Raw genomic sequence first — 20,324 nt, 5'->3', positions numbered from 1 at the left:
TTTGTTGTAGATAAGAAGTTTCGAAATCCAAGGTGTGAACACAAAATAGGAAAAAGATATAAGGTGTGAACACAGGAGTTAGCTAGAGAACTCCAAAATCAAGAACATATGATAATGATATAAACATAGATTAAGAATATGTTCCAATCGCAAGTAATATTTTAATTGGATCGTTTGATGATGAGTCGAATATATTTAGTAGATGGAATAATACATAAAGTAGTGTTCAAGTGGGCAGCTCATATTTGTGTGCGCTCGTTTTCGTGCCTACGTGGCCTGCCCTTTACTCCATTATCTATCAACATCGACGTAAGCTAAGCTTCACATTACGCCACTACCCTACGTCAGATACCACTCTCTCTTTCTCTCCTTATTTTGTTCTATTTATTAAATAAATAAATAAAACTGTCAACCGTTATTATTATAGGTAACAAAATTACATAACAAACGTGAATTAAGTCAGTTAGTCAGTTCTTTTGCACCTAAGTCTGTATGTTATCATAATGCTAATGTTATCAATTATTATTATTTTGATATGATATAAATAAATATTTTTTCCATTATAGATATTATTGATTTTCTACGTAGTGTACATCGATAACTTGCTAAAATAAAAAAATTTACTTTTCACGTTTCGTTTTTTCATTTTCGTAAGAAAAAAGTTATTGGAAAGTCAGAGATTAATTAAGGCCAGAGGATGAGACTAAGAATCTTCGTTTCCTCCTTCCGCGTAGTCGCTCACTGGTCACTACTACTTTAGAGAGAGACAGAAAGAGAAATGGTTTTTGTGAGTATAGTGAATTGTTGTTGGGGTTGAATTGGTCAGCAATGGACTTTTCTCTTTACATCTCTCTCTCTCTCTTTTCCATCCCTTTTCCCAGCCCCTTATATCCATCCCCTTCTTCCTCGCGACTCTTCCTCACACTTTCATTAAGAAATCAAGACACATTTCCCTTCTCTGCATAACATAGCTACCTATAGCTTCACCCTCTACTTTCTTCGTTAATTTATAACTCTCTCTCTCTCTCTCTCTCTCTCTCTCTATCTCTCTCTCTCTTACTACTTAAGCAAACTACCCATCAATCTTCAATTGGAGCTTTGGTGTTTCTGATCAAAACCACTCTCACATTCAGCCAATTTTACTTCTTTCAGCTAGCTAGTTCTATGTTTGTGGCTTCTGATTGGTTATTTTCCTTGCTCCTAACATTCAAAGTGTGAAACTTTGCCTTGATATGATCTAAATTCTACCTCAATTTTAATCCATCTGCTCAATACTTGCACTTGTTCAAGTATATAGTACTTGAACCATTTTCTGGTTCACATTTCTAAATGGAGAAGAGGAAGAGCATGGAGTGGGAGCAAAAGACTCTAACCAGTGAGCTAACCCAAGGGAAGGAGCTGGCAAAGCAGCTTATGAACCATCTTCACCCTTCTGCATCCCAAGAAAAAAGAGACGTTCTGATTTCAAAAATACTATTTTCCTATGAAAGGGCACTCTCACTGCTCAAAAGGGATGTTGGTTCTGATGGAGAGTATAACCACATCCCCAACATCATGTTGGAATCACCTAGCCCAATGAGTGAGATCTCTGACCAAGATTGCAAGAACAAAAATGTCTTCAAGAAAAGGTATTTTTTAACTTGGATTTTAATTTTATTAATTAGGGCAATTTTGGATTAGCCTAATTATGGTTGAAATTGATCTGATTTTGACTGTTGGGATTTCTGTGTTGCAGGAAAACAATGCCCAGGTGGACTGAAGAAGTGAAGGTTTACTCTGCAACAGGGGTAGATGGGAGTCTTGATGATGGCTACAGTTGGAGAAAATATGGCCAAAAGGATATCCTTGGAGCTACCTATCCAAGGTGAGAACTTTTAGTCTTTAAAGTTTGAACCATTACATGTGCAATTTACATAATTAATAAAAATAAAATAACACAAAAACATGATCAGTGGTTGGATTGGATGCTCCACCAGTGAAGTCTCTATTTTGCTCATAGTGAAAAATACCTCTATCTATTTATCACATGAGCCTGATTAATCATTGGTCAGACATCAGCTGATGTCCTAAAATCAAATATATGCAGCACATGAATAATTAGAGTTCTTATTATTGCTAGGATGGGGAGGCTTTTTTTAACTTTTTTTTTTCTTCTTCTTTCACAACTGGCACAATGAAGACAAAAAGTACTTGAGCTTATCTAAAGGTGACTGTATGTAGCTCCATAAGCTAGCAGTCTTTAAATCAATTCACTCTATCTAGTTGTTCGTGTTTTTTTGTTTGGCCTCCAGGATTGACAATTCTTCAGCCTGGACATCACCTTTTAGCATTAAAAACGCCATGTCCTGGCAACTGGTCCAACTCCCAAAACGGGTCCCTATTGGCATCTTGTGTTGATATTTAGTGAAGAAAATGTCATGTAACGTTTCACTGTTGATGAATTTGGTCTAAATTGCAGAGATATTCATATGAATCATGTTCATGTCCCCACGTTTCTCAAATAACAGGTTTTTGTTTTCTTTGTATTGCAGGGGCTACTACAGATGCACACATCGTGGCACGCAGGGTTGTTTAGCCACCAAGCAAGTTCAAAAGGCAGATGCAGACCCATCAACCATAGTGGTAACCTACAGAGGAGAACATACTTGTAGCCAAGTCCTTCAGTTAGCCAGGTCATCAGCATTATCCCTAGCTAAACAAGCTTCAACAGGAAATCAAAATGCAACCCGAGAAGCAGAAAAACCGAAAGCATCACAAGAGATGTCTTTCAGTTTTGGGGCAGGGCTTAGAGTTAAAACTGAGGATTTGGACACAAGGGAAGATGATATATTTCCATCATTTTCCTTCCCTTCTACACCAATTGAACCTGATAATGTGGGAGACCATATTTTCTGTGCAACTTTGATGGAGAATGATTTGATGGATGGCTATTCTCCCACATTTGCATCTCCAGCAGCAACATTTGAACCAGACTACTTGCAGGCAGTGTCACCATGCCAAATGAGCAGTTTCGGACTTGGCCATGATTATGTGCAGACTTCAGAATCTGGTCTCAGTGAGATCATCTCAGCCCCAACTTCAGTGACCAACTCACCAATTGGGGATTTTGGTTTCTCACTTGATGATTTGGATTTTCACCATTTTGAAAACACAGAAAGTCTTGCTTACGAGTCATAACTTTCCCTTACCCTTTAGAGAGAGAGAGAGAGAGAGAGAGAGAGAAAAGCAGAGAGAAGGAAATGATGCTTGTGAAGAGAGAGTTTTCCTCTGCCTAGGTATTTAAATTCTAGATGTAGTGTGCTAGTTACTGTTTCTATGTGTGTCTTTAGTTTATGTTTTCCTCACTTCCAGTCCCATTGATTTGTAAATTCTTTGGTCCAAGAGGATTAGTTCTGATGATTGTAAGAAATTAAATTCCATTCCTGATCGAATTAAACTGTTCTAGATTTTCAATATTCTGAAATCAGTGGTGCTGCTGGTGTTCCTTGAGATAATAAGATTAAAATCTTCATCTTTTTAACTGGCACAAGAGACTTATCAAAGGCAAGCACTTTGTTTGGCATGGTCATTACTTGGATACAATAATTTCTTGGCTGGAACCAAACTCGCCCATCTTCTGTGCCCACTTTAGAGTCTCATCCAATATCACCTTGGCATCAAATTTGTACTCGAATCCGATTTTCTCTAGCTCTGTGGAACCCCAAACAATTTCTCTCCCTAAATCTTCCACAAACCTGAAACAAAACATGAACAAAATCCTCTGTTAGGGTTTAACCATAGAGGCCAAAATCTTGTAAACCTTCCCAATAATTGTATGTATGGTAAATTAATAACTTACTCTTCAGCTATTCTGATATCTGGGTAATATGTTTTCCAGTGAGATGCTATTTCTGCAGATGACAAATATGCACTGGCACATAGAAATCTGCCACTGATGCAGGACTTCTCTATGCATAGTATGTGTGCCTCACAAACATCTTCAATGTGCACAATTGGAACTTTACCCAACAAGTCCTCCAAGAATCTCAGAGTTTGGTACCTCCTTTTATCGCTTGCAATTTGCGAAATGAGCACCCCCATGCTTTCAGGCATAACAGAGAGAAGGGTGTCCCCTCCCACAAGGCCACAGGCAATGCTGACTACTTCAAGCTCACTGCTAATGTGCCTCAGCACTTCTTTCTCAGAAAGGGTCTTTGAGTGTGTATAATCCTATAATACATGGATATGCTAGTGTCAGTCGTACGTGGGCGCATGACGCAATACAGTGAATCTCACACTCATCAATGGCTGAGATTTCTTCCCACGCCCACATACATATACGGCTAGCAATATAACGCAACTCAATTTAACCATTAAAGTTTCGTAACTTTAATAACTTTGATGCTTACCATCAATGTTTGATTGGCAAGAGGATATAAGAGATTGAGAGGAGTCCAGCAGGACTCGTCCATATATTTTTGGAAGCCAATTCCAGAGTCTTTGATTGGTGATGCAGCAGCCACAGAGGCTGTGTAAATGAGTCGTTTTACGGTGCCTGATTTGATGCAAGACCTCACTATGCTGTTAAGCCCAGAAACTGCAGCCTCGGAAGTGTTTTTGAACTATTTCAATAGCAAACAAAACAAACTGTGGCATTAGGGAACTCTTTTAAGTCTGCATTGCAATAGTTTGCAGCCGTTGGATTCAATCAAACGGCTGCTGGTACACTATTTTAAGGTGAGTGTATGTGGTCAGCATTGATGCAATCTCAATCTTAACACTAGTACTTTCTGAATCAGATGGCAGAAGCATAAGAAATTAACAATTCTTTCAACCCTTTTCAGAGTTTCTAGTTAAAGAACAAGCAAACCTGAGTGTCCTTGGGCTCATGCTGCAAGGGGGTAGCCAAATGGAAGATATATTTGCAGCCTTGGATTGCTGGCTCAAACTCATAAGGATTATATATGTCTGCTTCAAACAATCTTAATCTCTCCTGTGCATTTGGAAGACCCTTGAGAAGCCCCATTTTAAATGGATCACCTGCACAGCACAAATATATTCACCATAAATATATGGAAGTTAGAGAGAAGCAAAGGCAGAAGGGGGGAGAGAGAGAGAGAGAGAGAGAGAGAGGAGAACCTGCCAAACAAAGTGTAGAGATTTGTGTAGAGATAAGCTAGAATATGAGAATGTGAGAATGAGAGAAGATAATTTTCTGGTTTTAGAATTCTTTCTTATGTCTTACATTACTTACAATCAACACATATATATACAAGTTCCTAAGCCCCCCAAGTTAGGCAACCAACCAAGTTAGGCAACCAACCTAGTTAGGCAACCAACCTAGTCAAGCCCCCCAAATATTGTAGGTGCCAAACATAGTAGGTGCCAAACATTAATTGACTACATAATCAACACATTAATTGACTACATAATTAACACATTAATTGACTACATAATTAACACTCCCCCTCAAGTTGGTGCAAAGATGTCACGCATGCCCAACTTGTCAATAGACTCATTGAAAACTCTACTTGATACTGCCTTTGTCAGAATATCAGCCAGTTGATTTTCTGAGTTTACGAACGGAAACTTAATCATCTTTTTTTCCAATTTTTCTTTGATGAAGTGTCGATCGACTTCCACATGTTTAGTACGGTCGTGTTGTACTGGATTATGTGCTATCTCGATGGCAGCTTTATTGTCACAATATAGGTTTGTGGCATTCACTTGTTTAATGCCAAGATTCTTTAGTAATCTCCGCAACCAAAGCAATTCACATACTCCTTGAGCCATTCCTCTAAACTCGGCTTCAGCACTGGATCTTGCTACAACTCTTTGTTTCTTACTCCTCCAAGTAACTAAGTTACCACCCACAAATGTAAAATATCCAGAAGTTGAACGTCTATCCGTGATACACCCTGCCCAATCAGCATCAGTGTATCCTTCAAGATCCATGTGTGTATGTTTGGAGAACATCAATCCTTTTCCAGGGGCAGTCTTCAAGTATCGCATTATCCGTATTACTCCATTCATGTGAGCTTCACTTGGTTGATGCATGAATTGGCTTACCATACTCACAGCATAAGCTATGTCAGGGCGTGTGTGGGATAGATAAATCAATCGCCCAACTAACCTTTGATACCTTTCTTTATCAGTAGGAGCTTGATCTGGATACATTCCCAATTTGTGATTCTGTTCAATAGGTGTATCAGCTGGCTTGCAATCCAGCATTCCTGTTTCTGTCAACAAATCTAACACATACTTTCTTTGGGATAGAAATATGCCATGTTTAGATCTAGCAACCTCAATGCCAAGAAAGTATTGTAACTCATCCAGTTCCTTCATCTCAAATTCACTTCCAAGGAGCTTCTGTAGATTCTGCATCTCTTCATTGTCATTACCAGTAACCACCATATCATCTACATAGATGATCAGGGCCGTAAGCTTTCCACCACGACGCTTTAAGAACAATGTGTGATCTGAGCTACTCGGAGTGTACCCAAATCGCTTCATGGAATCAGTAAATCTCCCAAACCAGGCTCGGGGTGATTGCTTTAGCCCATACAGAGATTTTCTTAGCTTGCATACGGTATTAGGACCGGATGTCATAGGAATCCCTGGTGGTGGATCCATATATACTTCTTCTTGTAAGTCCCCATGAAGAAATGCATTTTTTACATCATATTGCAGCAGTGGCCAGTCAAGATTTGCAGCCAAGGATATGAGAACATGTACAGTATTGATTTTGGCAACTGGTGCAAACGTCTCCTGGTAGTCAATTCCATATGTTTGTGTATATCCCTTGGCCACTAATCGAGCTTTGTATCGGTCTATGGATCCATCAGCTTTGTATTTAACAGTGTATATCCACCGACATCCAACTGGTTTCTTCCCATGTGGTAAAGGAACCATTTCCCATGTAGAATTCTTTTTCAAAGCTTCCATTTCAATTTCCATTGCTTCAGTCTATCTAGAATCTGTCACAGCATCCTGCCACTTACTTGGAACACATACAGTAGATAATTGATTGACAAATGATGCATATGACTTTGACAATCTATGAGTGGACACATGGTTATTGATGGGATATTTAGATTTAGCATTAAGGTCAGGGCAATATTGAGGTTTAGGTTTTCCCCTAGTGGATCTAGGTGGAAGTGTATATGGTGCAACATTAGGTGGTTCAGTGATTACCTCAAGTACTTCTTCATCACTAGACGAATGATGCGATGGCAGGGCATGAGGGGTTGTATTTTGTAGTTGATCATCAGGGGCATCTGGATCACCTTCTGGTTCCATAGTCTCAAGGTCTTCACTGAGGTCAGGACTGAACAAATCATGATTTTCTTCAGAATTTTCAACTCTATGAAAAAACGACCGGTCACTAGATTCTTCACGACCGGTTGCATGGGGTACTTCGTGACTGGTTGTCAATGGGTCACGACCGGTCGCCTGGGGCACTTCGTGAGAATCTTCAACGTTTTTTTTAGCATTTGTTTCGATCTTCTCTTCAAATGACAAGTCCTTCTCTTCACTCCCCCTCTCCCCCTAAAGAGAAGGGGTCTTGAAAACCATAAAGTAAGCCAAATCTTCATGAAAAGTGGTATCCATAGTGACAAAGAGTTTTTGAGTAGGAGGATGGTAACACTTGTATCCTTTTTGATTCAAGCCATATCCAACGAACACACATCGGAGGGCACATGGATCCAGCTTACTCCGTTGATGAGAAGGAACATGAGCATAAACAACACAACCGAACACACGAGGAGGCAACTTGAGGATGGTAGGAAGAGAGATGTGATGAGCCAAGGTATTTAGTGGAGTTTGGAAATTCAAAACGCTACTAGGTACCCGATTAATCACATAGACTGCAGAGAGAAGAGCATGACCCCATAAGTGGTGAGGAACAGATTTATCAAGCATGTAGGCACGGGCAACTTCAAGTAATTGGCGATTCTTCCGTTCGGCGACACCATTTTGTTGTGGAGTGAAGGGTGTGGAGGTTTGATGGATGATGCCTTGGTCCTTGAAGAATTGAGCCAAGGCACCATTTACATACTCCCCACCATTGTCGGACCGGAACACTTTGATGGATGCTTGGAACTGAGTGGTGATCATAGCATGGAATTCACGGATTGTGGTAGTAACATCACTTTTATGGGTGAGCAAGTACACCCATGTCATGCGGGTGCAGTCATCTATAAATGTAACAAACCACCTCTTGCCAGTAGAAGAGACTTTAGCAGGGCCCCAAACATCGGAGTGAATCAACTCAAAAGGAAATTCTGTTTTACTATCACTTGATGGAAATACAGTGCGATGGCTCTTGGCCAACACACAGGTTTCACACTGAAACTGAGAATCAACTAAACCTCGGAATAAAGATGGAAACAGTCGTCGAAGGTAGCCAAATGATGGATGTCCTAAGCGACGATGCCATAGCCAAATCTGTTGTTGAGCACGTGAGTTTTGAACATGGATAGCTCGTGGTGGTGATGAGACCGTCAAGGTATACAACCCCCCTCTCCTTTTACCATGCCCAATCGTCTCGTGAGTCGTAAGGTCCTGAAACTTACAATGAGAAGGATAGAATGTGGCATAACAATTATGTGAGTCAAGGAATTTCCCAACAGACAACAAATTGCATTTAATAGAGGGGACAAGTAGTGTATGAGATAAAGATAATTTAGGGGAAAGTGATATAGTCCCTTCTCCAGCAACATTAGAAGAAGCCCCATTGGCACTAGTGATGTAAGGATAATGAGATTTAGGAGATAAGGTGGAAAAAACAGTGGAGTCAAAAGTCATATGATCAGTGGCACCAGTATCAATTATCCATGTAGTAGAGCGTGTACCTGAGTCGGGGTTGGAGTCGGAGAGTAAGGCAGGAGATGGAGACTCACCGGTAGTCATGACATAAGCAGCCTTGGGTGCCATGTTGCGGGTCTTGTGTGAAAGTATGGATACGTAAATGTAGCGGAAGATTTAAAGAACACAATAGGGGTACAACAGAACAAAGTAACCAAAGGGACACAAGTTTGAATTATGTAGGGACAAGGTTATGGAAGATAAGGTTATGCATAGGCACAGCAAGGCAAGGACAAGATTTAAGCAAAGGCAAAGCAATGGCAAGGATAAGGGAAAAACAAAATTACGTAGGGATAAGTATATGCAGCGGAAGGATAAAACAACAAAGGGAACTCAACAAAAATTTTGTGTTGGAACAATATAGGAGCAAAGAAGTAAGGGCAAGATTAAGTAGAGGCAAGGTAAGGCAAGAACAAGGTAAGAGCAAGGTAAAACAAGGTTATGCAGAGGCAACCAAAATCGATTGCTCTGATACCATGCCAAACAAAGTGTAGAGATTTGTGTAGAGATAAGCTAGAATATGAGAATGTGAGAATGAGAGAAGATAATTTTCTGGTTTTAGAATTCTTTCTTATGTCTTACATTACTTACAATCAACACATATATATACAAGTTCCTAAGCCCCCCAAGTTAGGCAACCAACCAAGTTAGGCAACCAACCTAGTTAGGCAACCAACCTAGTCAAGCCCCCCAAATATTGTAGGTGCCAAACATAGTAGGTGCCAAACATTAATTGACTACATAATCAACACATTAATTGACTACATAATTAACACATTAATTGACTACATAATTAACAGAACCCAGATTTCTGAGTGTTGCATGGACAGTGTATCCTTTCTCTAAGAGCCTTTTGACAAGAGAAGAGCCAAGGTAGCTTGAGCTTCCTGTAACACAAACCTTGGTGTTCCCCATTTCCAAATCCGAGCAACCTGGCCAATCCAATCCAAGGATTATTTCTGTGGCTCTAGTCTGCTACGTTTGATGTTATGATTTGAATTTATAAGTTGTGATTTATAGGACCATCTAAGCTATTGGGCCGGCAAATGTTCCAAGGGGTAAATGAGGACATGTGGAATTGCACAAAACTTCAGACAATGTTCTTGATCACGATGACATGATATATTTTTTTTAAAATAGATTGTCTGTTTGTTTAGACTTATAATACTGAACATTATTGCCAAAACTTTGGCACCATCTTGGGTTTTGAACTGCGCCATCTGCTCTAAATACACGAGGAATGGATTCAAACTTGAATGTAAGAAGGTGATTACACTGCCTTCATCAATTCGGCCCGTAATATACCTAGTGCCTTTCCTTGTGGTCAATAATGCCTTTCCTTGTGATTTTTATACAAAATATTCATAAGCTACAAGTCCCTTAGCAAGCAAAGCATGGAACATGTTCTATAAGAGCATCACCAGTGGGAGGGTGTATTTTCGGGTGTGTAAAGCCACTTTTACACCTCTAGGGGGTGTAAATGCGTTTTTTGCTCCAATTGAAAAAGATGTATATTCGATTTGATTGTGATAATTCATTTTTGTGTGTATGTGTGTGTGTGTGTTTTTTTGTTTTTTTTTTTGTGTTTTAACTTTTTAAAATTAATTTTGTGTGAGTTAGATTTATTTTATTTTTACAAATAAATGGACCTAAAAAAATTTAAATTTGGAGAACATATGATTTTACCTACAAACTAACATAAAAATATGTGTAGAAATTTATAATTTATTTTAAACATTTTTAGGTATTTTTTTCTAATATTTATGACCATTGGAAGTGCAATGCAAATTGCATGAAATATGGGCCTTCCATTTTGAATTCCAATTCATCTCAGCCATTCATCGTAGAGCTGTTGGGGATTGCAGCGCACCACTTGGTGTGCTGACGTCAAGCGGGACCCTCTACATCATTTTGTATAGCATCTAAAGAGTGATTCCAACTCTCTCTCTCCCTTTTTCTCATGTGGGTCCCGCCTACAAATGATGTAGAAAAGGATGCACATGTGCATCTAATTTTGCATCTCCACAGCTGTGATGCATTTTTACAACCATTTACACCTACCCATTGCAGGTGATTCTGGCAACAAAGTGTGTATATTTAGCATACACTTGGCTTTACACCCCCCACTGGCGATGCTCTACCGAAGTCTTATCATTCACATTACAGTCAAGATTCAAGATGTTAATATATTACTTAAATGTATTCACATGTTTTCAGTTGCATTTTAGTTTCCATAAAACCGATGAGAATAAAGAATTCAATGATGAAAGAGTTACACTGAATTTAGGTGAGCTACAATACACTCATCAGATTTATGCAAGGCATGTTCAATAAAGGATGGGAGATGGCCAAAAGACTTTTGAGATGTATCAAAGGAGGCATTGATATCAGTAAAATTTTATCAAGCTAATCCTCTTGGCTACATTTTTTGTAAGAGCATCTCCAATTGGGGAGGGGGGTTGGTGTAAAGCCAAGTGTATGCTAAATATACACATTTTGTCACCTGAATCATCTTCAATGGGAAGATGTAAATGGTTGTAAAAATACATCACAACCATGGAGATGTAAAATTAGATGCACATGTGCATCTTTTTTTACATCATTTGCAGGCGGGACCAACAAGAGAAAAATGGAAAGAGAAGGATTGGAATTCAAAATGGAATATGCAATTTGCATTGCACTTCTAATGGTCTGAAATATTAAAAAAAATACTTTAAAATGTTTAAAATAAATTATAAATTTCTAAATAGATATTTTTATGTTAGATTGTAGGTAAAATCATATGTTCTCCAAATTTAAATTTTTTTAGGTCCATTTATTTGGAAAAATAAAATAAATCTAACACGCACCAAATTAATTTTAAAAAGATAAAACACATAAATGAATTATCACAAACAAATCGAATATGCATCTTTGGATTTACATCGTTTCCCATTAGAGCAAAAAACTTATTTACACCCCCTGGAGGTGTAAAGGGGATGTAAAAGTGGCTTTACACCCCCGAAAATACACCCCCCCCCCCCCTCCTCACTATTGATGCTCTAACAACACTAATATTTTTTTTCATTACATTCGAGTGATCGAACCCTTCACCTATCTTGACCACGACTGATTGTTTTTTGTCACTGAAAATTGAAGATATGGTTGTTTCTTTCACATGATTCACAAATTGTTTGGCTCCTGCAAACAACTCTTTTTTTTTTTTTTTTTTTGTTGTTGATAAAATAGAAAATTCATTAGATAAGCTTCAACGGTACAATTAAAGACATCAAAAATATCATTCCCAAGAGGGCAACAAACTAACATGCTAAAAACACAACTAACGCGTACAAAAGTCGCACTAAAACTACTAGCCTGCATCACCACAATTATCCATAAGCCCAAACAATGCCCACAAACCTAACATAACCAAAACCCTAAAACAACCCATGAGCCTAGATGAACCCTACCACCACCACCTGAAGAAGTGCCGTCGCGACCACACCCACCACTGCATCCATAACAAATATGGGGAAAATATGATTTCCAACAATCTACATGCGCATAAGAGCGAACATATAAACGAAAACAACTTTGCCAAAGAACAATTGGGTGATTTGTAGCAACCTCCCTAAAAAACAATATAGAATCAAATTTAGAGAACATGAGCGACATCAGGGAGCAGGATTTGATTGAGAACATAGACTAAAATGGGTGATGAGAAACTTCAATCTAACCATGGCTCAAAAGAAACCACCACAAGGGGCTTTTTTTTCAAAACGCCCCAGTGGACTTATTTACTAACCTAAAAGGTAAAGACGAGAAGAGATGAAGGGAAGGAGGGGCAGTGACGCTTCTTCCACCTCCCTCCTCTATTGAGTTTTCCTTTAGGACTCACAGAAGGAGAGAGCAGCTAGGGTTTCTTAATCAAATCAATCTCATGCAAGCAACTTTGGTTAAATTAAAAAACAAACAAACAAACAAATATCGAGTATTAATTGAGTGATATAAGAGTGGGAACCCTATACGTCATGAAAGATAATAATTTTGGGTAACCATCACTGTTTGAGATCGCTTGTCAATGAAGGAATAACTCATTTATAAAGTATTGAAAGACAGGATATCAATCACCATATATGAGCAGACATCCTCTTTGTAGACTAACTCATCTTTGCAAGAAATTTTGGAAAAGAATGGAAATGAAAAGCAAGTCTGGTTTGGTTTATGGCAGGCATTAATCTTAATGAGTGGAGATGAAGACCCAACAAATTCATGTATTTCTCAAGAAAGTTCATGTATTGTTCTTTTGATAATGGATTTATGCATTTATGGAGGCAGATAAATGAACCCATTAATGGGTGGTTGTCCTGTTTTGAAAGGTCATAGATAGCTAAAATAATTTGTACCTACAAATAATGCAAACCACAGGTTCCAACTAGTTGAAAAACACAGCTGAGCAGAGCAGCAAAAACCAGGTAAGTTACAAAAACCAGGTAATTGAAATTTGAGATCCAATTCTAATAGCATACATTAAAAAAAAACTCATAAACTACATGGCCTTCTTGGACCAGTTGGTCTTAGAGGCCAGTGTCACCCCTTGTCCTTGCACACTTGATGCAATCTTCTAATATCATCTTGGTATCATATTTGTACACAAAACCCTTCTCAATAAGCTTTGTAGAACCCAAGCCAATTTCTCTTGTTGGTCCATCCAAATATCTGAAACCCAATTCCAGATTCTTGTTTAAACTTGAAATTTAATCTTAAAAAATTGAAATAGCTTAGAAAAAATGAAGTGAAGATCAGCTACTTACTCTGGCTTCACTTGAAATTTGGGGTAATGTTGCTGGTAGTAACTAGCAATTTCTGCAGATGAAACAAACGAGCTTGCACATAAAAATCTACCATTTATCGAAGGATTCTCGATGCAGAAGATATGAGCATCGCAAACATCATCGATGTGTATGATTGGAATTTTCCCAAGTAATTCCTCTAGAAATCTCAGTGATTGGTACTCAATTGCACTGCTTGTAAGCTGACAAATAAACACAGCAACACTCAAGGGTGTGAATGACAGAAGTGCATCCCCTCCCACAAGGCCGCAGGCCAGAGTCACAACTTCAAGTCCGGCATTTTTGCTGTTCCCATAGCTCAGAATTTCTCTCTCCGCCAATGTCTTTGAATCTACGTAGGCCTTCAATTATATACCACAAAGATTCAATTTATAAAACTTTTAAATAAAAAATTTGAGGGACTACTAGTAGGGAAATAATACTGATAATGATCATACAACTTTACCGATATAAGGAACAATTAAATTATCAGTTGGCATAACTTTTGAATTTAGAGGAGCAAATAGATATGATTAGGGCTAGGAGATTTGTATACCTTGAGATGAACATTAGAACAAGCAAATGAAAGATGGAGAGGGGTCCAGCATGTTTCATCCATGAAGTCTCCAAAACCACTCCCATCCTCTTTCAGTGGAGATGCAGCAACCACAGAAGCTGTGTAGATTAGCCTCTTAACTGTTCCTGATTTCAGACAAGACTCTGCAATGCTCTTTGCCCCAGCTATAGCAGCTTCAGTTGTGTTCTTGTACTGCTTTGTAATTTTGTCAGATATATATATGCGTGTGTGTGTGAGAAACTAAATAACAGTATAAGTGATCATGAAGGGGGCCAACCTGGGAGTTTTCAGTGTGTTGTAAGGGAGTTGCTACATGGAAAACAAACTCACAGCCTTCAATTGCACTCTCAAACTCAATTGGGTTGTAAATGTCAGCTTCAAACAGCACAAGCCTTGCGTCTGCATCAGGAAGGCTCTTCAGAAGGCTCACCTTGGACACATCATCTGTGAACATTTCACAAATATATTCAAAGCAATTTGGTTTTATGAGACACAGAAAAACAGAGAGAAAATAGAGAGGAAACACATATTGTGTTGTCAAACAGCGAATCAAGACCGCATCGTGATTGCACTTAATCAATAGTTCTAATTCACAGTCTGACAACCTAAAATACTCGCAGTCAAATCAGTTTAATCAACAACTGACAAAATATATATTTTTTTTCTGTGTAGCAATACAGACATACCCAAGTTTCTGAGTGTTGCATGGACAGTGTAGCCTTTCTGTAAAAGCTTCTTGACAAGCCAAGAACCAATGTAGCCTGCACCTCCTGTAACACATACCTTGCAGCCAAAACTACTCATCCCCATGGCAAAACCTGTGCGTTTACCAATTGCTGGTTTCTCTCATTCTCCGTCAAACACCACATTATATAATAACATACAAGGCCCCTCGCCGGCCCCGCAAATATATCAGATTACGATTTAAACAGTTTAATTAAATTAAATTGAAGCCCTGTCATGTACAGCCTAAGGTCAAGCATGTGCATACAAGTAAGAAATAAATAAAAAAACATATCTGCAGGAAAAGTCGCGTTTTTTTCAAGAAACTACAAAACATAGATGATGCTGCAACATGATCCTAAATTAATGCCTGAAATTAACATATCACGACAGAATTAAAACATGGGAGTTTCACTAAAATACCCAAAATGGGGGCTGAAATTATAAAAATACCCAACACCCAAAACACTTTATAAACATACCTAAAACTCATCATTACATACACTCAAAACCCATTTATAAACATACCCAAAACCCATCATTACACACATACCCAAAACCCATTTTGGGTATGTTTCTATGTTTAAATAGTGCTTGGGTATTTTTATAAATACATGTCTAGGATTGGGTATTTTTATAAATATCTATTAAAACATTATCTGACTTAAGCCACACTGTGTGCAGCCACTAAGCTTTCCATTGGATTTGCATTTCATTTGAAAATAAATACTTGAATTAATAATACTACAAGATCCATATGCACCTTCTCTCTCTCGCATCCATTAAAATTTAAAATATTGTTCCTGAAAATCTTTGCCAGCATTATAATAACAGAAGATGCAGACCGGTCCGTTGAACGGCTTTTTATAAGTCGAAAACAGGGAAGATCATCCCCCAATCCTTTTCCCTACGTTTTCCTAGGGATATGATTTGAGTTTTCTTTTTCTGAAATAAAATAAAAACAGATTTGGGGAACAGTATTTAACTGCTGCACTCGAACTTTTCCTCATATATTCTTGGAAGTTCCAACTTTATACTAACTATGAGTTAATAACACCTACATAATCTAAACCGCTAAACATTACATTAGTAGCATGTTCCGATTGTTAACTTATATTATAGAATAACTCTAGAAAGGATGCGTGCATTTTTTTCTTTAACCGGAATATCCTTACTATAAAAATACTCGTAAATACGAAACTAAGTTAGCTAGCAAGAATTTGTTAAAATTGCAACCATCCCCACCACCACCACCACCATCAAAGAAAATTAATATTGGAGTGGACTTGGAGATGTGGGGAAAAAATAAGATAAAGTGGAAAGAAGAAGTAGAAAAAAGGATAATGTGTCACCCAATTGGTAAAGAACACGAAGAGATAATTTAAAGTTAGAAAAAAAAATTTAAAAATTTTTGGCAATAAAAAAGGCAAAACCAATTATTCTAAACTTTTGACCCTCCAAAAAGCTTCATCATGATGGCATTTTAGTTACGGCCCTTTAATTCCTACCAATTTTCAATCTAAGGTGATGTGTAAATATCTTCTAGATGAAATCATGGTAACGGGCCTCAGCTATTTTGAATCATTTATCATTATGCTCTCTTTGACGGCTCCTCAATAATGAAGCAACTCATTCCATTTGCTAGAATTTCCACTTTGATGGGCATCTTGAAAGATTGAGAAACCTAAAAGTCAACATCATAACCTTTCGAAGGACTATTAGATTTGCAATACTATCTGCTTTTTTTTTATAAATATACAATTATTATAAGTTACCGATACGAGAATTGATCATCCATCCATGTGCGCTCAAGTGATTAACAAACATTATAGAATGATAGAATAGACCAATATCAATTTCAAAAATACACGTGAGTTGAAAAGCTGAATGCCGACGTCGGCATTTGAAGAATTTTGCAAATCAATAATCTTCAAAATAAGTAAAGAAGAGAAGCAATTGAAGTTGACCTTAATGAAATACGGGCGAGTGCAATACAAACAAAAAGGAGATGCATTGTACATAACGCAATCATGTATTTTCTATTACATGTGTGACGTGTCTTTCTAAGGTGAACCATATATCATCATCGTCACTTAATCGTCAGCCTGCACAAATCATAATTACTTTTTTTCGTATAATTACTTGATTGTACAATGGCTTGGCATTTTTCTAGGAGGTCATTTTCCTCTTTATACAATTACAATAATGCCATTGCTCTTGCCTTTCTCCTTCTCATTGCCTTTAAGCATTGCGTGACATAATGAATAGGAAAGTTATAAGTTAAAAAGCTCATCTTCTAGAATATATCACCTTTGAGTTGGAAGAGATTTAAATATCGTCATTGACTTTTGCTATGTCTCATTTATTTCTCGATATGATCACTCACAAATCGTTCGTATTTGTTTTTATTTATTTATTTTTTTTATGAAAGGAATTTCATTCAATAATCAGATAGCATAATACACTGAAAACAAGACAAAAATATGTGCAAAATCTTTAGAGCATCCACAGTGGGAGGGTGTATTCTCAGAGGTGTAAAACCACTTTTACATTCCTTTTACACCTTTGGGGGTTGTAAATGTGATTTTAACTCCAGTGGGGAAGATGTAAATCTAAAAATGTATAATTGATTTCTTTCACCTTTTCTGTTGTAGGTCCTATTTTTGTCCACTTTTTCTCACATTTTCTCATGTAGGTCCCACTTGCAAAAGATGTAAAAAAGGATATACATGTGCATCTAAATTTACATCTCATGGTAGTGATGCAAATGTACACTCGTTTACACCTCTCCATTGCAGGTGATTCTGATCACAAATGGTGTATATTTAACATACACCTCATTATACACCCTCCCACTGTGGATGCTCTTAGCTCGTGTTTTCAGTTTTTTCTAAGAATTCTTATATATTTAGTAGTAGCTACTAGCTAGACAACCACATGTGATGTGGGGATTCATACCTTTCCTCTTAATTATGTAATTTACCTCCCAAATATTAATTGCAAAGGACTTGCCCTGCCTTCAACGGCAGCCAGCCACCACCAACCCTCATCTCAACTTGAGTGCCATGACTTGATTGTGATGTAACAAATTTCTCCCAAATTGGGTCATCCCCTTGGCCCATTACTCTGTCTACCAATATTAGGGCTGCATTAATCTCACCAAATCCATAGACTAAACATGAAATGCTTGTTCTATATATGCACCATAATATCTCACAGTCAACCAACAAGTATTATACTAACATGAAAGGAAAGAGAAGGAAAAAGAAAAACACAGTGGGTAGGGGAATGCACGAAGAAACTAATTATAGACTAAATTTTCAATTGGAAAATTGGGTTTTCCACTTTGTCACCACATGATCGAGTGCCTTTGTGGAAGCCCCATCCTCACTCAGAGCTTTAGCGGCGGCATCTTTCAGGTCCTTCATTCGGTTTCTGAGCCGCTTACCGTCCTCGCCTTCCATGAGAGCCTGAACCACCAGAGCAATTTCCTCCCTACCCACCAGCCCATTTTCACTGGCTTTGGGCCTCAATGCCACTTTTATGTCCTCAGCGAACATCACAGCGTTCATTTTCTGCTCGGCGTACAGCGGCCAGGCCACAAGAGGCACACCATTTACAACGCTCTCCAAGGCCGAGTTCCAACCACAGTGGGTCAAGAACCCTCCTGTGGACATGTGGCCTAGAATCTGGGCCTGTGGGGCCCAATTGGGGACCACCAGGCCCCTCCCCTGGGTCCTACCCAAAAATCCTTTTGGCAAAAACTCCAACGGGTCGTTTTGGCTGTGGACACTGAAATAGGTGGCGTTGGCAGCCTTGTCGCTTGGGCTCCTCACCACCCACAAGAACCTCTGCTCACTCATTTCCAGCCCAAGAGCCAACTCATTGATCTGATCATACGAGAGGGTCCCGCCACTCCCGAAGGAGACGTATAGCACGGACCCACGTGGCTGCTCATCCAGCCACTTCAGACACTTGGAAGACTGCTCGTCCAAAGCGTTACTGAACACCATTTTCACGAGCGGTCCAACCGGGTAAACCGGCGGCTTACCCGGTTCGCTCTCTTGCAACGCTCTCAAAGCGCCGGGTTCCAACTCCGCGAAGCTATTCACCATGATACCGTCGGCCAAACGGTACCGTTTCGCGTGGTGAAGGGCCCATTTGTAGGCCTCGTCTTTACGATCCTGAACCGGGTCGAGCAAATCGCGACCGTGAATTGGGATGCACCCGGGGATTGTGACCGGGTCCGCAAGCTCCCTGTACTCGCACGACGTCGTTTCGTCGAGCTTCGGCAAGTAGAGGAAGAGAGACAGCGCCATGGCCGTGGAAGGGAAGAAAATGTACTTGGAGAGGTTGAATTCTTTGGCGACGTCGAAGGCGTCGGTGCCGAAGAGATCGACCACGAGCCCGACGAGGTTTGCGCGGGAAATCAAGGACTTGATGGCGTCGCGGAGGGAGGTCAGGGACCGGCTGACGGTGAGGGAAATTAGTGTTTCGATTTTGGAGCCCTGGGGAAGATCGTCGAAGCTGACCGGCGGGAGGAACACGTGGTCAATTGCGATTGGGAGGGCGTCGAGGACGGATTTCTGGGCCTTCGTCGGAGCGCCGTCGCATGGGACGATGAAGGTGACCGTGAAATTGTGGTGGTGGACGACTCGCTTGGCGAACTCGGCGAGTGGGATGAGGTGGCCCATGCCCGGACTGGGAAGAATTGCGATGTGAGGTGGCCGTGGTTGTGCTTGCGCCATGTTTGGCAAAGTGCTTTTTGGTGAAGCGCTTTTGGGAGGGAAAGGGGGTATATACTATATTTTGTGGGAGTGTGATGAGAAAGAATGATGTGGTGCTGCTGCTTTATATAGGTGGGATGAGGTGTTTTTGAAAAGGCTAATGCAATTTAATTATTTTCTTTTTAGTGGGAAAGAGAGAGATAGAGGGATTAATTGTTAATTGGGATTATTAGGGAGGCTGGAGTTTAGTGGTGGTTTGTTGTTGTTTGGTTGTGGCTTGTGGCTTGTGGCTTGTGGCAGTCGTTGTGGAATTCTATTATGGGGATGCTGAGAATATTTGTGTAATGGGTTGAGAGAGTGTGAGTAGGGTACGGCTGTTTCTAGAGAGGTAGAGCTTTCTTGGAATGGTCAGCCATGCACTCAAACACATGTGTGAGTGATGTCAATTCATACGTAAGGCTTATGTTATCAACTTTATTTCCTTTCTTTTAATGCATAATAATATAAGGGTGGTGATTTTCTCACTCCCATTTTATTCACATACATTCCATTTTATTTTTTTAATACTTTTTACTATAAGATAAAATAGAGCGTAAGTGAACAAAATACGAGTGAGAACATACAACTTTTAAAAAATGA

The 20,324-nt window shown here is 39.2% G+C and overlaps 4 protein-coding genes across 5 annotated transcripts; 1 reads left to right on the top strand and 3 right to left on the bottom strand.

Moving 5' to 3' along the window:
* Nucleotides 1-801: 801 nt before the first annotated feature.
* Nucleotides 802-3,455, top strand: LOC110751810 (putative WRKY transcription factor 46). Its single transcript, XM_021952331.2, has 3 exons — nt 802-1,628; nt 1,736-1,864; nt 2,532-3,455. The coding sequence occupies exons 1-3, from the start codon at nt 1,330-1,332 to the stop codon at nt 3,175-3,177; spliced, it is 1,074 nt and encodes a 357-aa protein (XP_021808023.1). The 5' UTR covers nt 802-1,329; the 3' UTR covers nt 3,178-3,455.
* On the bottom strand, nt 3,200-9,841 carry LOC110751811 (NADPH HC-toxin reductase 1-like). Of its 2 annotated transcripts, none has more exons than XM_088248900.1 (5): nt 9,651-9,841; nt 4,850-5,019; nt 4,389-4,601; nt 3,839-4,209; nt 3,200-3,734 (listed from the first exon to the last, which is right to left on the bottom strand). In XM_088248900.1, exons 1-5 carry the CDS (start codon nt 9,760-9,762, stop codon nt 3,569-3,571), a joined length of 1,032 nt encoding a protein of 343 aa, XP_088105026.1. In that variant the 5' UTR covers nt 9,763-9,841; the 3' UTR covers nt 3,200-3,568. The 2 variants fall into 2 exon arrangements, with proteins under 2 accessions (XP_088105026.1, XP_021808025.1); XM_021952333.2 differs by lacking the exon at nt 9,651-9,841 and adding an exon at nt 5,119-6,179.
* A 3,318-nt stretch (nt 9,842-13,159) lies between these two features.
* LOC110751816 (NADPH HC-toxin reductase 1-like) lies at nt 13,160-15,101 on the bottom strand. The gene is made up of 5 exons (XM_021952339.2): nt 14,922-15,101; nt 14,513-14,679; nt 14,215-14,427; nt 13,641-14,020; nt 13,160-13,545 (listed from the first exon to the last, which is right to left on the bottom strand). Exons 1-5 carry the CDS (start codon nt 15,043-15,045, stop codon nt 13,404-13,406), a joined length of 1,026 nt encoding a protein of 341 aa, XP_021808031.1. The 5' UTR covers nt 15,046-15,101; the 3' UTR covers nt 13,160-13,403.
* Nucleotides 15,102-18,131: 3,030 nt separating this feature from the next.
* On the bottom strand, nt 18,132-20,045 carry LOC110751802 (hydroquinone glucosyltransferase). The gene has a single exon (XM_021952322.2). It carries the CDS (start codon nt 19,704-19,706, stop codon nt 18,279-18,281), a length of 1,428 nt encoding a protein of 475 aa, XP_021808014.1. The 5' UTR covers nt 19,707-20,045; the 3' UTR covers nt 18,132-18,278.
* Nucleotides 20,046-20,324: the final 279 nt, after the last annotated feature.

This window comes from Prunus avium, chromosome 2 (genome assembly GCF_965620075.1).
Source record: "Prunus avium chromosome 2, drPruAviu1.hap1.1, whole genome shotgun sequence".
Taxonomy (NCBI): Eukaryota; Viridiplantae; Streptophyta; class Magnoliopsida; order Rosales; family Rosaceae; genus Prunus; species Prunus avium.
The sequence above is the reverse complement of the archived record's forward strand: the minus strand, read 5'-3'. Positions and strand labels throughout refer to the sequence as shown.

Coding starts and splice junctions, on each gene's coding strand:
- LOC110751810 (XM_021952331.2), top strand. CDS start 1,330: ATGGAGAAGAGGAAGAGCATGGAGTGGGAGCAAAAGACTCTAACCAGT. Junction 1,629..1,735: donor AAAAATGTCTTCAAGAAAAG/GTATTTTTTAAC, acceptor TCTGTGTTGCAG/GAAAACAATGCCCAGGTGGA. Junction 1,865..2,531: donor CTTGGAGCTACCTATCCAAG/GTGAGAACTTTT, acceptor TTTGTATTGCAG/GGGCTACTACAGATGCACAC.
- LOC110751811 (XM_088248900.1), bottom strand. CDS start 9,762: ATGGGGAACACCAAGGTTTGTGTTACAGGAAGCTCAAGCTACCTTGGC. Junction 5,020..9,650: donor TGCAACACTCAGAAATCTGG/GTTCTGTTAATT, acceptor TGTGCTGTGCAG/GTGATCCATTTAAAATGGGG. Junction 4,210..4,388: donor TTGCCAATCAAACATTGATG/GTAAGCATCAAA, acceptor CATGTATTATAG/GATTATACACACTCAAAGAC.
- LOC110751816 (XM_021952339.2), bottom strand. CDS start 15,045: ATGGGGATGAGTAGTTTTGGCTGCAAGGTATGTGTTACAGGAGGTGCA. Junction 14,680..14,921: donor TGCAACACTCAGAAACTTGG/GTATGTCTGTAT, acceptor AAATGTTCACAG/ATGATGTGTCCAAGGTGAGC. Junction 13,546..13,640: donor AAATTTCAAGTGAAGCCAGA/GTAAGTAGCTGA, acceptor ATTGGGTTTCAG/ATATTTGGATGGACCAACAA.
- LOC110751802 (XM_021952322.2), bottom strand. CDS start 19,706: ATGGCGCAAGCACAACCACGGCCACCTCACATCGCAATTCTTCCCAGT.